Raw genomic sequence first — 17,559 nt, forward strand, 5'->3', positions numbered from 1 at the left:
TTCTCACCTTGAGTAAACTGTTTATACAATTCTCTAACTTTTCCTATAACTAAAACCAGCAAGTATCTATATATATAGGCATAAAAAACAAAATATTCCAGAATTTTTATATATAGGCATAAAAAACAAAATATTCCAGAATTTTTATATATCTATGTATCCGAAAAGTACTAAAGTACATGCCATAAACCACCATTACAATATTTTCATCATATATTAAAACCCAAGTCTATCTTCTCTCAACTCATTCTCTCAACTATTTCTATATTCGAAGGGTTCATAATTTACCCAAGAGCATCTCATACTTTTTATTGAAGGGGAACTTGTTCTGTTTGCTGCCAATATCATTATGGATCAATGTTGCAGGTCCTGGATATCTCCGGGCTGCAAATTTGCTTCTTTACCAGGTTAAGAAGGATTGCTGGTTGAAGAAGACGGAAAGTTGCTTCCAATCCAAAGACTCGATGGTGGGGGACATAACAACAGTACCCACTCCAAGGGCGATGATGACAATGGCCAAACTTTTCATGCAACCATTTCCTCGGGATATCTTTCCGATCAGCCACTTACAATATTTGTCAGCATCCTTCAAGAGGGAATGATGAGCACCTTGAGCTCCATCTGCTAATGCTTTCTCATTCTTTTGACAAAGCATAACAAATAATAAACACTTAGCTTAACCAATTTTGTTCTATAATGATTCAGTTTGTTACATGTTATCCTAGTATTAAACGTAACCAACTGAAGCATGCGCTGTAAAATTAAAATATAGAAAATGTTACCTTGTGCCTCAAACTCTTGAGAGTTTCCCCCAGACCTTCCAGAGATGATTGATTTTCTGAAAGCTGCCTCCACTCCTCCGTAAGCTTTTTCAATATCAAAAGACTTGCTTCTAGATTATCCAAATAGATATTGTCCTGGAGAAATTAAAAAAATTTAACAGGAAAAACAGAATTAGCTCATGTTATATGTAACAATCCCCTATACAAAAAAGTGTGCTAGTGTTGCAGCTTACCCACTGCTTATAAGAATCAGGGTGTCGAGTTAGGCACCAGATAAAGATGTCTGTTGCTTCTCTAGACAGCTCAGGGATGCCTGTTTAAAAGATCTAATTAGTTAAACTCTTCCCAAGAGACTTAAAGATATTAAACTGTTAGATAATAGCTTACCTTCCCCTGCCGCTTTCACAGCAAATGTCAGTGTCTGCTGTGTAACTTGTTTCATTGCCTTGCTTCCAGGAACTCCAGCAAGGGCCACCTCCTTGAGGACGGGATAGACGGATTCAAACCTTTCAGTAGCCTGCACAACATAAAACAGTTATAATCATTGTGAAAGAAAACACTGTTGTAGAACAGGTTATAACCGTTGTGAATAGATCGCCCACACAACTCCTACCTTCACTCGAGCTGATGACGGAGGGAAGGTTGCTCGCAACAGTAAATCAAGTGCTGAAGGAGGCATCAAGCGCTCCCCTTTCCTCACTGCACCATTTACTAAAATAGTACGAGCTTTGGGGGCAGAAAGAATTCTGAAACAATTCAAGGATTCTTAAGCATTTCACATAATGCAGAGAAATACATTATATCCAATAACAGAAGTATAAGATATTAAAGATTGTGCCTACCTTTCTACTAACTGCAAAACTAAGTCCCTATTCTGTGGGTTAGAACCTGATTTCCCCCCAATTGTGGGCAAGATGAGATGTGCCCAAGCGTACAAAGCTACAGCAAGATCTCCTTGACAGGCCTACAAATAAAAGAACTCCAATCAAACACAGACAATTAGGCAGCATAGTGTGTGGTGATCACTTCCCAATAATTAATCCTTGATAGTGTAAAGCTCATGGCGTTATTGGCTGACCTGAGCTACTATCCATGCCAGGAGTGGAAGCTTATCTTGTCCTTTAAATTTTGAATTTTCTTCCAAATTTGGTAAGAGATTGATCATAACATCAGGCTTCCTTCGCAGTACCATTGAAAGTACCGAAAATATGGCAACCTGGCCATTTACAATTACAGGAAACATACATCAGTTTACAACTCAAAAAGTATAGCCTTCAATATTTCTTTCCCAAATGCAACTTGATAAAATTTCATAAAAGCAAGTACAGGTACTATTTTGTAGCATGAAATTTGGGCATCTCATGTCATGAGAAATAATAAAGAAAGGATCAAAAGCAGAAAAATGTCCAGTATAAGATTTTTTACAAACTAACCAACTACGTATGTCTTTTCACTTGTAACAAAAAAAAGAGGATTTTAAAACAAAAAGTTAACTATCCTAGCATTCCAATTGTATACTGAAAATAATTTAGACTTCTCTAAAGATGCACTTTCCACCCCGAGAAAAATTAAAAGGGAACCAAGACTTCAACAATCTAGTCTTTGCACAGAAAGATAAAAGGAGTAAGTTTGGGCCTTTTGGCTTTTAGCTAGGGACCATCTATTCCACTAACGAATTGCTGGACCAAAAGCTAGTATTGCAATTGATGGAATAAATTACTTTATGATAAAACTTTGCAACAGAAATGGTCACATTGGTTACAGTAGTACCTATATCCATTACGAACACATTTGCACATGCTAGCAGAATTTTAAAAAAAGAAATGGAACAGCCCTTATTAAATGAACTACATTTACAAAGCATTACAAGAGCCTTCCAATCCTTCTTGTTCTTCGTTGTAAAAGAAGATTCAAAAAATTACCTGAGATTTTGAAGACATCTGCTGTGTGGCTTTCTTGGACCCTTTACCACCAGTTTGCTGACTAGCAAATTCACTAAGAACACTGTCAAGAGACCATAATACAAATGAACTAAGAGCCTCAATGGATCGTTGGTTTATCCACTCAACCGATGTCTTGTAAACAGCTTTTGGTATATGAGAGACCGGAATCTGTTCACCAAATCCAAATCATTACACAATATAGATGTAATATAACCAATTCTATAAGAATGCATGGAAATCCAAGTACAAGCATGGATACATCAGTACAGACATAAAATGGTTCAGGTGATATTTTACAATTGCCAATCTTTTCTACTAAGCACTAAATTAACGATGTACATGCTTTCCGACAAGTCATCACACATATCGAATATCAACATTTTATCTTCGCTGGTTAACATTATTAACCAACATCGAATAACAAACCAAAACAAATACAAAATTATCATTTTAATAGAAGATTTGGTGTCTATCTTTATTTTATTAAGGGAAACAAAACATTAAAATTGATCAGAACATGTTTTAAAAATATCAATGACTTAATACATAGTCATGACAGAAATGGTCAATTATCTCACATCTGCTAACCTTTATCTAGTTGAATAAATTCAATAATTACGCAATTTTTCATGTAATCTTGAATTTTCAAGATAGAACATGGGACCCCGAGCAGAAGGAAACAGGAACCAGTAATTTTTTTTAAACAATCATTAATTCTTTATATATAAATCAATAGATCCACAATGTACATTCTCAATTATAATCAGATACCATTTTTAAACATAAATTCAAATTAAAATTAAAAAAACCAACCAGTCAGTACTTCAGATCATAAAAATATACTCCCTCTGTTTTCATTTCAATAATTGTTGTTTGACCTTAATTAAACAATTATTTGAAAACAGAGGGAGTACAAGATAAAAACGCAATAAAGATAATTCTACATATGATCAGTCAGCTCACATCTGCTATCTTGGCAATGGCAGATTCCCGGAACATCTTAGTCCATGGAAACTGATTCGCACTCACAGCAGCGAAGGCTCTGCCGAAATAATCCGCAAATCTCATCAACTGAATATCTTCTTTTGCCTCATACGAGACCTATCATGATCAAAACACACACACAATTCAGTCAATTACATCAAAATTCACAAATCAAACTCACATTAAAAAAATGAAGCAATCAATCTCACCGACACATCAGCGAGAAATGCAGCCAGATCATCCGCATCAATCCGACTCGCCGCCTCCGCAATCGTAACCTTAACTTTCTTCTCCTTCTTTTTCTTCTTCTCTTTCTTCTCCTCCACAACGCCTCCGTTCTCAACCGCTCCACCGCCAATTTCATCATCACTCTCGTCTCCCTCCGATCGCTCCCTCCCCGACTTCACCGGACGATCCTCCTCCATCGCCGCCGCTCTCTCCGCCTCGATTCTCCGGCGCCGCTCCTCCGACTTCTTCTCCAGCGAATTGAAGACGCCGTCGTTCGAGTGCACTGCCGATCCGTTCTCTCCGGACTCCGACTTTCTCGCCGGAGCTTTCCGCTGTTTTTTCGCGTAAGTAACCTTTTGCCATCCGTGATTGCTGTTGCTTGACTCTGCGGCAGCTACGGAGGACTCCTCGGTGTAGTTAAATTCCATGTTTCTAGAGAGTGCAAAAAGATGTGATTTTTCTGGAAAGAGAGCGAAAAAGATGTGATTTTTGCGAGAGAGAGAACTGAGGAGAGAAAGAGAGTGAATTTAAAGCGCGAGAGAGAAGAGGAGAGACGGAAGCGATCGATGATGGCGATTGATTGAAAAAGTGATTAGTAGGAGAAAAGGTGGACTTTTCTTGGCTACGACTACTTTGTTTCAAACTCGCCTTTGTCTTCCGTTTAATTACCAAAGTGCCATTTTTCCGGTAAAATATCAAGGTAGAATCCAGAATCCTCATTGATCAAGGCGACTATAAATAAGGGGAATATTTAATTATGATACTAAATAAGGAGAGTATTTTTATTTTTTTGAAATAAGGAGAGTATTTTATTGCGAATTTGTGATTATAAAGTATTGTTTCTTTTCATACCGGGATAAAATTTATACTGCAGTGTAATAGATTAACACATAAATAATTTTATATTAGAATTAGGTTGGTCATTTCCAAATTACGTTCTCCTCCGTCTTTTTAGAAAGTAAATCTAAATAATTTTGCAAATAATATTTTTCTCGGTCAGGACATGCCCTACTCAAAAATCATAATTTTGACTTTAACATGTATTATTTTAATATAATTATTAATTATGTGCATTTTTTCTACGATCAATATTATACACTTCAAGACAAACGGAAAGTTTATATAAAATAAATAAATATATTTTTTATAAAAAAAATAATTTGAATCAATCAAAAAACACATCATCTCATATTAATATTAGAAAATTTCTATAGATAGATAATTAAAATATTTATGGTCTATATTACAGATTTATAATATAAAAGATATTATAAAAACTAAATTTATAAGAAAAATCTTCCTACACCTCGATCTCTGTCGAACGTATTCAAGTGCTGGTCGTTGTTTGCCTCAGCTCAAATCATTCACATTTAATCAGAGACTTTACCTATGTCTCAAAGAAGAGAACAATGCGCATGCTCTCGTGTTGTAAGAAATATGTCAAGATTATGCTACAATTCATGATTATGCTCAAGACTATGAATTATTTCCATAAATCCAGAATTCATAATTCCTATGAATGTATATTCATATTAGATTTTCTCAATTTGTACTTGTGATCAATACTCGTATCTAAAAACATACTCTAAACACTTAACAAGCAGTTTGAGTCGGCTATTTATTCCAGCTTAACAGCCATGTCAGATTACCAGATTGGTTTGAAATGATGTGTTTTTGTTACTTTAATGGATTTTGTGCTTGCTGTCTAATGATGGTATGCGATTATTTAGTGAGGCTTCCAAGTAAATGCGACCTTTGTTTTTGGATATTTAATTGATGTTTGTCATACATATTCTGCATAACATAAGTGTCTCATGTTCTATAGGAGAGGTTGATATATCATAACTGGAGCTACTATTCTTTGAACAGACCTATAGAGGCAAAACAGATTCACTTTCGCGAGCAGGTTTGTGCTTATGATTTCCCTGTATGAATTTATGGACTTCTCTGTGGTTTTCAGTTCAACACTCGTGCTATGGTTAATCATAATAAGCTCAGAGTTTTCTCATTCAAGTTGCAGTTTTCATTTTCTGAATCTCACACTCAATTTTATACATTAACAATACTTGGAATAATCTATTTTGTAACATCTCTCGATTTTTTGAAACTGGACTTGATATTCCCATCATTACAGTTTTTGTTCATCAGTCTTGCGTTTAGGCAACTTGGACAATCTAGTGCGAAGGTATCTTCCATGATTTGTTAAACCAAGCCTTCCAACTGCCACGGCCCTTGCTAGCTAACTGCACAGCCTTAACCGCTTTCTCATCGCCAATTGGCTTCTCCACCTCTGGCTTTTTGCACAGAACAAAATCCCGAACCCCATACGATCCTATTGTCCCCCACGGACTCAAACCTAAATCAACCAAATTTAACACAATCAGCACTTGTTAAAATATAACATAAGATTTATTTGGGACTTTTCTCTAACATCTTAAAATTTAGATGGACCTGTTCACGACATGGTATCAGAATCTTAAGATGTTACCTTCAGCTCCGACAGCAGGGCAATAGAGAAAAAACTTATTTAGATTGGTGCCTAAAACCGGGAAGCGACCTGAACGGGCATAAGACTTGAGAATGGAATGAATAACAGAAGCTACAAGCTCCTCCTGATTAACAACCAAACGAATGGGACCGGGGCTTCCAACGACTGTCACGCTGATCAGAATGCGATTTTCCTTGCCTACAGCAACCTGTTTCTTCTTCTTTTGCCTAGTAAGCAACATCGTCATTACAGATTCAGTTTCTTTGAAATCTAGCAAACTGAAAATGATAAGAATTGTAGTATCAGAATCAGAGTGCAGAGGACCACATTGTCTTATGTTCTGTAATGAAAAAGAGTAGTGAATATTCTGGTTACAGTCATGCATAACAGATTTATACACATGCGCTTTCATCTACTTGGGCAGCCGTGTTCAAGTGCAATTTTAGCGAATTTTTTTTAATTGAGTAAAGATATTGGGACCGTTTGAGCAAGTTTAAAAAAAGTTATTCCTTGCTTAAAATATTGAAGTGGATTAGAATCGAGAAGTAAATAAGTTAATAAAATGTTTGGAAAAGAATTATAAGCACTGGGAGAGAAACTAGCATTCTCAAATTCTTAAAAATGTTTCTGCTTCTTTACACAAACGAGTCAAGAAAAAGAGAAGCAAGAAGCAGCTTCTCATACTTCCAAGCAAACAATCGTATAAAATGCAGGGTGACCACTAACTTGTTCCATCGATAATGACATGTAGATATCGGATTGTCATTAAAAAGAGCACTTGTGGCCCCTAATTAACAAACATCGCTTTCATTAAAATTTGTTCGGGATCCAAATTTAGATACCGAATTTATTTAAAATCGAGCACTTGGGACCGATCAACAAAGAACAATCCCACACTTAAACAATGTTGCAGGAAGAAAGGCTGTGGAATTTCTAATTAGTGGCTTGGGAGGAGAATATTCGGGTTCATGCTAATTAGATGCTTACATTGTTGTCTAAAATTGCATTATTACATGTTTACCAATGTATGAAAACTGATTTTGCTGGATAATAGCTAGACAGTTGTTTGTCACACCATTCATGCCAACTGACACTTGCTATTTGCAGACAAATATGAAAAATGCTAAAAAAAAATTCAAAAAAAAAGAAAAACAATAATAATAATATATCTCTATATACACATAAGTTATCCTCTTAAAATCAGTCATTTATTTGACACGTTTGAAAAGAAATATGAATAAAATTCCAAATGACGAGTAACTACTAGTTTTCATATCTCTGATAAATGTTTTTCTAATTTTTCTTGTACTTCTATAAAAAAATTATTGTATTAGTACAAAATAGCTAGACTGAAAATATTAGAAGTTTAAGAAATATAAGAGGGTATCTATTATTAAAGATTCGACAAGCAGCCTGACAATGAATATATTTTGTTGGCTTTGCTTTTGTTAATGGCACTGCCATAACGAAGTGAAAGAACCATGTTCAGTACAATTCAATATAGAATCGACACCTGATCTCTGGATAATATTTCTTTAACCAACTCAAATGTATATGTTTATTATTATTTGAGAGTATTAATGATTCTCGAATCAACTTTATGAAACAATTTGTGTAACGTCGTGTTAAAAGGCAAATTGCGCTTTTCTTATGATAACATATCTTCATAGTTCTTGTGGAGTTATATTAACTTTTTTATGTAGTGATTGAGGTAGGTTTCCTGGCAAGCCATCTCAATAAATCAAAAATTTAACAGACACAAAATATTAGAAAATTTTAGTAATATTTCATCTCAATTTTAGGGATGATTCAGGATTAGATTATTCTATTTCTATCCATACCTATTACAATATTTGGTAGTGTGAAAATTCAAATTTCTTAAAAACGGCAGATGACTAGAAAATTATGGAAACCCCTCAAGTAAAATAAATAGGTGGCGCCAGCATGTCAGAGGAGAATGCATCATGGATAATGGATTCATGGGTAGAGTCCCCCGAAAAAATTTAATTATCTCATTTCATTATTATATCAAATATTATAATCATCATCCTTTTAAATGGAATTTTAAATAACTATTATTTATATTATTTTAATAAATTATTATAATCAGAGCTACATCGAAATGATCTTAACAAATTATTATAAATATTTTCGTATGTCCTTTTTAGTTGTCTAATTTTGATTTTCAATGATCGAATTAATCAAATTTGAAAGAAGTCTATATATATTATATAATTAAAAAATATTAAAATTATATCATTATAAAATACATACATTCTTAAAAATAATTTTCAGTTTTTTAAAATAAATAGTTTTTGTCACAAAATGATCGATTTGATCATTAAAAATAAAAAAGTATAACTACACAGGGACGGAAGAAATATAGGGGCCGTTTGGCTGAGATTAAAAAAGATAACTTATTGCTTAAAGTAAAAACGTGGATTATAAGTGAAAAATAGGTTTGAACTTATAAGTTATTAAAAGTGTTTGGATACTCGTGACTTATTTTGTTATAATAAGTTCCAAACGTAAAAAAAGCTAGGTTTCCTAGTTTTTTTTCGAGGTTTTTAAGTCTCATTTTAAGTACTTCTCTCAAATTGTCTAACGCTACATAAATAAGTTGATGCAACTTCTCTCCCAAATAAGCAATAAGTTAAGTTTGTCAAACACCCACATAATTATCCAACTTATTAATGGGTACTCCCTCCGTCCCATTGAGATATATACATTTGTATCGGGCACGGAGACTAAGAAAAGTGTATAAAGTAATAAGAAAGAGAAAGAAAAGTAGGTAAAGTGGTGGGACCCATTAATATTTAAGTGATAGATTGAGAAAAGTAGATGAAGTTAGTGGGTGAGTGGGATTTTTATATTATAAAAGTTTACTATTTTAGGAAAGTTTTGAAATGTATAGAATTGAATGGGACATCCCGAAAAGGAAAGTGTATAGTTGATTATTAGATGGTCAACATGATCAAAACTTTGATCATTAATTAAAAAAGGTTTATTAATTATTTTAAAAATCTAAAAAATGAATTTTGTATGTGATTAGATATATTTTTTAATAAATAAATATTCTAATCTTTTTAAGTCAAATAATATGTGTAATTTACAATAAAAATCTACTCCCTCCGTCCCCCTGGGTAGTATACATTGGGGGACGGGGACGCGGCACGGACTTTAATGCTCCTATAAAATGTAGTTGTGTAATTTATTTTTAAATTTTTTTTTTCTGAATTAAAGTTTGGATGTTATATTTTTATTCAGAAAAAAAAATCTCAAAAATAAGTTAGGGAACTATATTTTATAAGAGCATTGAAATGCGTGTCGAGCAGTTGAAAAGAAACGTATACAATTAAATGGGACAGAGGGAGTAATCAATTTGACCTTTGAATAGTGAAAACAAGAGACATAATATGTTACAGAAGATGTACAAGTAAAGGTGTTATGATCACAAATCACAAAATCACAGCATCGTTCAGGGAAGAATCAAGTAGAAAACCTGTTTTGGCAGATTAAAATTTTTTAAACCTTATCAAGATTTGTGTAATTTTATAAATTGTAGTATTTTTTTCTGCGCTTAAAAGATTCAAAAGTAATAATTAGTGTACCTTCCGTGATTAACATGTTCAAGAAATTACATGAAATTGGTGTGATGATTTCTATAACTGTGGTTGAGGAACTTGATTAAGTCACAAAACTGTCGAGAGCAACACATCTATAAACCGAGAATTAGTGGTGTGTGGAGTGATAAATTTATTAATCATCTAAATTATAAATTTCAATTCTATAATTTTTTAAAATACTATCAAAATACAAATCATATGCATTCGAACCAAACCGGTCTAATATCGATTCAGTTTGATCGAGTTCGGTTTAAAACCATTACTAAAATTCGAAAATTCAGTAGCACAAAATCTCATGGAAAATAATTATAAAGTACGTCTAAATGCAAACAAAATAAGGATGAAAAAGACAAATTTCAAGTGTGGCTTTTTTAAAATTGCACTACTACCTCAGCAAATTTCACTTCATATATTTAAATAAAAATCATGAATGGCTTTATGATCAATGAGTGGTACAAACGTCATGAAATGATATGATAAATTACACTATCCATGCACAATGTTACATAAGTGTAGGCAAAAATAACACACAAAATAGTATTCTCTGTCCCATTTAATTCTATACGTTTCTTTTTCACTGCTCGATACGCACTTCGATGCTTTCGTAAAATATAGTTCTATGACTTATTTTTAAAATTTCTTTTTTTTGAATAAAAATATAGTAATCAAATTTTTATTCAGAAAAGAAAAATCTTAAAAATAAATTATAGAACTATATAAACTTTATAGGAGCATTAAAGTCCGTGCCGCGTCCCCGTCCCCCAATGTATACAATTTAGGGGACGGAGGGAGTAGCAGTTTGTTAAATTAGTTAAACAAAAAATAGTCATTAACTATTTCACTAAGCAACAACAATAAGGATTAGGAGAACAAATTAAACTAATCAGATCATAACTAAAACTGCGAGGGAATAATACTTGATTAGAACAAATAGTCCAATGATTTCATTATTTATGGCGATCTTGGTAGAACTAGACCTTCATTATGCAGAGTCAAATTATATAATATTTGAATTATTTTATAATAATATAAAGTTAATATTATAAATTTATAAGGTTAATATTATAAATTTATATATAATTATAAATTATTTTTGAAAGAAGATAAGAACTATCCAATCGGGCTCACCGAGAACTTGTGATTTAATTTGCTCACTGAGAACTTGTATTTAATTTCGTGTGAATAGAGATGCAAATTGACCACTAATCATCATATTACCACTCCACTGATCAAAGAGTAGTAGCAAATTTAACTAGTAAACCAGTTACCAAACAATCCAAGACGCAAAACTTACTGCAATAACAATGGCGACAAATCTCTGTAATTCACTAAAAGAGCAACAAACCCAAATTGTTTCCACAACTTCGAAAATCTAGTGTGAAGAAATCTTCAGGGATTTACTGAACCATGCCCTCCAGCTGCCATGTCCCAGCTTCCTGGACAAACCATGCCCCTTCCTATTCAAGGTCATAACACGAGTGACCGGGCATTCGACGCCTGTAAATTTCTCCACCTCCGGCTTTTTCCAGAGGAAAAAATTCCAGACCCCGTGTGAACCAATTGTGTCTGACGGTGGTAGAACTACATTAAATTTCAAAAATAAAAATAAGTCACTAAGGGGTCGTTTGGCGGAACTTAAAAGAAGTGACTTATTGCTTAAAGTATAGAAGTGGATTAAAAGTGATAAGTTGATTTGGACTTATAAGCAATCAAAAGTGTTTGGATACCGTGACTTGTAAGTTTTTTAAGTGTTTGGATAACTTAACTTATAAGTTGGTATAATTTCGTAATTTTGTAATATGATATTTTGATATTTACGAAATAAATTGAGAAAAATTGACAAACATATTATATTAGAATAATATTTGTATTATATAAAAAAAATGATTTTCGGTTAGTTTTGTCTCACATTTAAGTGATCTATAAGTGTGTTTAAAAATTATAATTATTAATATGATACTAATATATTTGAGTATTTTATAAAATTGAAGACAAAAATTTAAATAAAAAAATCTTTATATCAATGCATCTCATATTTCAATTGAGATAACATGAGGCAGATAAGGAATAAAAAATAAACAAAAATGGAGGCATTGATAAGCTGAAGTTTAAGCGGAGTACAAAAAAAAGCTCCGTTTTGTAACTTCTTTTTATGAACTTCTCTGACCTGTTTTAAGCGCTTAACATGATTGGCCAAACAGATGAGAAAAAAGAGGAGGTGGGCTTCTGGGCTTTTAAGCCCAGAAGTTCCACTCCCAAACACCCACTAAATTTTTTTTAGGATTTTCAACTTCTCAGAATTATAAGTCGGAAATTGACTTATAAATTCATTACGCAAACGACATGAATAAGCTGTTTCTGACGTATAGGCCTATAAATGCCGCCAATTGCCAAACACCTCCATTGAGCATTGTCTTCTAAAATAATTTTATACCAGAAGTTGTGCATTTAGCGAAACTTGAAAATTCGAGAACAATACATTCTGCATGTATTGTTATTTGATTTCGCAGCTATCTAGTTCTCATTTTGAATAAATAATACTCCTCTATCCCCCTTGATTCTAGTTCTTGATAGAGGGCTTGAATTTATATACACCGTACAAAATATAAAGAAATGAGTGGAACGGAGGAAGTATAATTTAGTAATTACCTTCACCTCCAGCAGAGAGATAGAAGTTATCAGTGTTGGTGCCTAAAACTGGCAACCGGCCAGCCTGAGCATACGTCCTGAGAATTGAATCCATGACGGTAGCCACAAGCTCCTCCGTGTTCACGACCAAACGTATCGGACCAGCGCTGCCAATAACATTAACACTTATCAATATCCGGGCGCCCTTGCCAGCCTGATTCTTCTTCTGCTTCGACATCAACATTTTTAAAATTTCTTTAAAATCAAGAACACCGAAAAGAATTTAAAACAATGTTATTTTTCAGATATCCAGGGAGATTCGATGCCACGGGTCGATGCCAATGCAGCGGAAATACCAGCCCTTTTCGCTGCCAAATCCGAAAAAGGAAGGGACAGAGTATTCTCTGGGGATGAATACTGAGCAACTGCTTAGGGTTTCTACCATTCGCAAATTTTTTGTTAGATTTTTCGAAGAAGGGAAGGAAAATTCGAGATTAGGAATTGGTAAAAATTTGCCAACAATGTTGTTGATGATACTATTCTCTCATTCTGTAATGATTTTATAATAGAATTCCTCAACGGAGGAGACAGAGTGAGAGGTGTGTAAGAATTGGTCTTAGGTTGTGAATTATATGCAGACACCGAAAATGTGTAGTATCATATATGAATCCGTTGTTAACTACCAACCAACTTATGCTCTAATTTTAGCTAGCGACTAGGGGAGTTGCTAGAACCTTTCCACCCATAGGCTAAAATCAAGTTATTTTTACAGATGTTTGATTCAGTCACATTGATCTTTATGATTGCAGATATTAGATTTAGTCACGTTAATCTAAAAACGCTTTATTTTCTGCTGGCTCATCATTTCTTTCCGGCTGAGCAATATTTTAAAGATCTTTGATTTATTGAGAATTTTTTGATAAATTCCTGATTAATTTTTAATTTTTTTATCGATTTACCGATTACACTTCGATTTGATTAATGATCTCTAATTTATCAAAATCTCTAACAAATCCTGAATCGGTAAATCAATCGATTCATTCCAATTACCGATTTCTACAAGCATGATTACATTTTATTTTGCAAAATTCTAAAGAAATAGGGCATCTGCATGCCTTATACATATAATTTCTCTTGATAAACATTTATAATTATGAAATATTTTTCAGTTTAGAAATCAATTTTTTAGAATTAATCCTATTTTGTTGTCAGGTTTATTAAATGTTTTGCGAAATAATATTAGTATTTGTTTTTTCCATAGGCCGGAAATAATTGAATTTGGATGGTGGGCATTCAATATCTGCCGAATTATCTCCATACAGCTCTTTGATTTTTTCATATCCTTCGACCTTAGCAAACACACACACGTGTCTGTGAAACATATAACAAACAAACACACAAATCCTCGAAATCTCCGAAGTAATAAACCGCAGATCTTGAAAACGAAAGTAAGAAAGCTCTGTTAACGTTGCTGGTATTTCAGAAATAATGGATGGTTTGCTAGGTCTGCTGAAAGTAAAAGTGCGTAGAGGAATAAATTTAGCCATCCGTGATGCAGTCACCAGCGATCCTTATGTTGTCGTCAGTATGGGGCGCCAGGTCTCTCTTTGTAACTTTATATGTGTCTCTGAAATCTTGAGTTTCTCTTTATATGTGTCTATGAAATTTGTTAGAATATAATATGATCCCGATAAATATTTTTCTTAACATCTTAAATTTTTGGTGGAATTGGTAAGTTAACGTGGTATTAAAGCTAAGGTTGAGGCATATTCTATTCGACTATGCCAAAAATGGGTGTAGAAGGAGGATTTAGCCGGATCATATATTATATAGTTTAACCTATGTGTTAGCTTTCTCTTATATGAATGTAGTTGATTTTGTCCTGGTATGGCTGTTAACATAACAGAGTTTCCCCGTTAACATAATATTTTTTTTAACATCTCAATTACTATCATTTTTGGATTAGCATCTGATATAAATTACAATATGCAGACAACAGCTTTAATTTATGAAATATATAGAATTCTAATGAGCTAAAATGCTAAATTAATCAAGGAAGACTTTCTTTTTCCAATTTCATACTGCACTCTTGATTCTGGCACTTTTACAATTGAAATGTGGAGTTTGAGTAATATATACCTTACTTTATGGTGCTGCTAGTGATATACCATTTTCGAGTTTTTACTGGTAGTGCAATTGAATCCTCTAACTGTTCATCTCTGCATTGACAGAAACTGAAAACTCATGTGGTCCCTGACAACTGCAATCCTGTGTGGAACGATGAAATCACTCTCTCCGTTAAGGATCTAACTCTTCCAGTTAAACTAGTAAGTGATATTTCCGTATCTGATTGAATTTACTTCAGCTTCTGAATGCAAATTATTGATTTAAATCGCTAATTAGTACCCAACTGACGAAGTTTTTGTTTCTGTTTAGACTGTATATGATAAGGACACATTCAGCATAGACGACAAAATGGGAGAAGCTGTGGTTGACATCTCAGATTATATAGAATGTTTAAGGATGAAACTAGAAAACATACCGGATGGTACTGTTGTTCATAAAGTTCAGCCAGATAGAAAAAACTGCCTATCTGAGGAAAGCTCTATCGTCTGGAACAAGGGAAAGATGACTCAAGATATGTATCTTCGACTAAGAAATGTTGAATGTGGGGAACTCGAGATTGGAATTGAATGGGTTGAAGTTCCAGGCTGCCAAGGTGTAATGTAGTTATGTAAGAGCAAGTTCAAGAGATGCCTAATATGATGTCCTAAGTTATAATTTAGGACAATTGATATAAAATGTTGATCGAACAATGACCGGGTGATGTCTTATATCACAAGGACAAATTCTTCGAGCCTTATTTTTAAGACACCTCTTTTCTTGCTTTGTCTTATATTTTACAATAAATTATTATAGACACTTTCTTTCTATTTCTACTTTATATTGTCCTTTAATGATGAAAGAGAACATTTAATAATAATATATTAAATATATAGTAAGGATATGTCCTAAATCAGGAGAACATAATTTTTCATATTATATTTAAGACTTGAAATAAGACATTGTTGCACTTGTTATAATTTCCATTGCCTGTATCGCGTCTTCCGTGTATCACAAATTTCTTTTAAAACTTGGATTCAGTAGAACGTTAAGTTCCTTAAGTTGCAGAGAACTTTATTTTGTCAGATATCAAATGTCATGTAATAACAGCCGCAATCCTGCCTGTACAGATACTGCTCTGCTGCTAATTAATCGTATTACTGAATCAATTTAGCAGTTTAATTTGAATTGCTTCCTGATATGATACAATATGGTGCAAAATATGATTATCCTTGATGGAACAAGCTGCGCGTGCTGAATAGATGAAACCTGAACTTGGATAATTTGACGACGATTTAGACAGGAATAAAATATGTCGATGTCAAGAATTTGAAAATTTGTTATTCGAAGATTATTATGTCATGATTTGTGATTTGTATCAGTATTGCAGTATGTCTTCATATAAGATATGAGATTTTCACAACAAAAGGTATAGCCTGTGTTGATGCTAAATGGGAGATATAGCAGAGGTAGATAAAAATTCTAAAATTGTTGAGGAAAAGCCACATTTTAGATCAAAATAGTTTTGTAAGATGATGCCTAATACTTTTGGACAAATTTTTCAAGAAAATATCGAATTTATAACATTATGCAGGTGGAGGGTGGACAACTAAAATCTCCTGAATTATCTCAGAGTCCTGTGAAAGTCTTTCATTTTTCAATATCCTTGATGCACAAGTGTGTGGATGACATTTTATATACAAATAAGAGCATTACAAATTTCTGAAATCTCCTAATTGAATGATCTTTCGGGTTGGAAACGAACAAGAGAAAGCATAATCAACATTGGTGTTTCCAGAACAATGAATGAATTGCTGGGTCTTTTGAAAGTAAAAGTCCGGAAAGGAATAAATTTAGCTATCCGCGATGCAGTTTCCAGTGATCCTTATGCCGTTGTCAGCATGGGCCGCCAGGTATGATCCTCGATTTTCATATGTTGATAGCTTTGAAACTCTGTCCACTTTATGAAGTGAGACTTTTATTTTTTATGTTTGTACTAAAAGATAACATTGAGGGCTTGTTCGAACTGAGAACAAAGAAATATCAGATAATGTTGAAGTTGTGTGTTCTTTTTCCGACTGCTTACTGCCCTTATGATCCTTGCATTGTAATTTATGTTGTTAATGTGCATGCATTCGCAGAAATACAAAACTCAGGTGATCTATAACACCTGCAATCCTGTGTGGAATGACGAAATAACTCTCTCCATTAAGGATTTGGACCTTCCGGTTAAACTAGTAAGTGATGTTTGATTCCATTATCAGTTATATTTGGTTAAGCTCGAAAATGCAGGTAATATCTGCAATTTAGATCAAAATGCTGATATGCATTTTGAAATCCAGACTATTTTGTATTTTTTTGCATATGCTGATATGAAGTTTTTTTAATGTTTAGACTGTCTACGACAAGGACAAATTCAGCGGAGATGACAAAATGGGGGAAGCTATAATTGTTATCAAAGATTATATAGATATTATAAAGATGGGATTAGAAAACCTTCCAGATGGTACTAAAGTTCACAGAGTTCAGCCGGGTAGAAATAACTGCCTAGCTGAAGAAAGCGAGATTGTCTGGAACAAGGGAAAGGTTACGCAAGAAATGATCCTTAGACTAAAAAATGTTGAACGTGGGGAAGTCGTGATTGGACTTGAATGGGTTGATGTTCCAGGCGGCAAAGGGTTATTGAGTTAATCTGATATCTCTTCGTTTCTTGTAATTTTCTTTAGCAAGACTAAGATTGGTTTCAGGCTTTTTATTTAGCCTCTATGACATTGTTG

General features: G+C 33.5%; 4 protein-coding genes across 4 annotated transcripts; 2 read left to right on the forward strand and 2 right to left on the reverse strand.

Moving 5' to 3' along the window:
• Positions 1-81: 81 nt before the first annotated feature.
• On the reverse strand, positions 82-4,546 carry LOC108199797 (uncharacterized). The gene is made up of 10 exons (XM_017367775.2): positions 3,919-4,546; positions 3,689-3,826; positions 2,705-2,893; positions 1,861-1,998; positions 1,625-1,746; positions 1,396-1,528; positions 1,170-1,299; positions 1,016-1,095; positions 783-917; positions 82-640 (listed from the first exon to the last, which is right to left on the reverse strand). Exons 1-10 carry the CDS (start codon positions 4,363-4,365, stop codon positions 401-403), a joined length of 1,752 nt encoding a protein of 583 aa, XP_017223264.1. The 5' UTR covers positions 4,366-4,546; the 3' UTR covers positions 82-400.
• A 1,391-nt stretch (positions 4,547-5,937) lies between these two features.
• Positions 5,938-6,796, reverse strand: LOC108199072 (uncharacterized protein At4g22758). The gene is made up of 2 exons (XM_017366827.2): positions 6,426-6,796; positions 5,938-6,293 (listed from the first exon to the last, which is right to left on the reverse strand). Exons 1-2 carry the CDS (start codon positions 6,670-6,672, stop codon positions 6,112-6,114), a joined length of 429 nt encoding a protein of 142 aa, XP_017222316.1. The 5' UTR covers positions 6,673-6,796; the 3' UTR covers positions 5,938-6,111.
• Positions 6,797-14,018: 7,222 nt separating this feature from the next.
• LOC108198844 (protein C2-DOMAIN ABA-RELATED 7) lies at positions 14,019-15,575 on the forward strand. The gene is made up of 3 exons (XM_017366624.2): positions 14,019-14,278; positions 14,911-15,006; positions 15,116-15,575. Exons 1-3 carry the CDS (start codon positions 14,168-14,170, stop codon positions 15,407-15,409), a joined length of 501 nt encoding a protein of 166 aa, XP_017222113.1. The 5' UTR covers positions 14,019-14,167; the 3' UTR covers positions 15,410-15,575.
• Positions 15,576-16,584: 1,009 nt separating this feature from the next.
• LOC108198524 (protein C2-DOMAIN ABA-RELATED 7-like) lies at positions 16,585-17,473 on the forward strand. The gene is made up of 3 exons (XM_017366279.1): positions 16,585-16,695; positions 16,924-17,019; positions 17,177-17,473. Exons 1-3 carry the CDS (start codon positions 16,585-16,587, stop codon positions 17,471-17,473), a joined length of 504 nt encoding a protein of 167 aa, XP_017221768.1.
• The last annotated feature ends 86 nt before the right edge of the window (positions 17,474-17,559 follow it).

Source organism: Daucus carota, chromosome 8, assembly GCF_001625215.2.
Source record: "Daucus carota subsp. sativus chromosome 8, DH1 v3.0, whole genome shotgun sequence".
Classification (NCBI taxonomy): Eukaryota; Viridiplantae; Streptophyta; class Magnoliopsida; order Apiales; family Apiaceae; genus Daucus; species Daucus carota.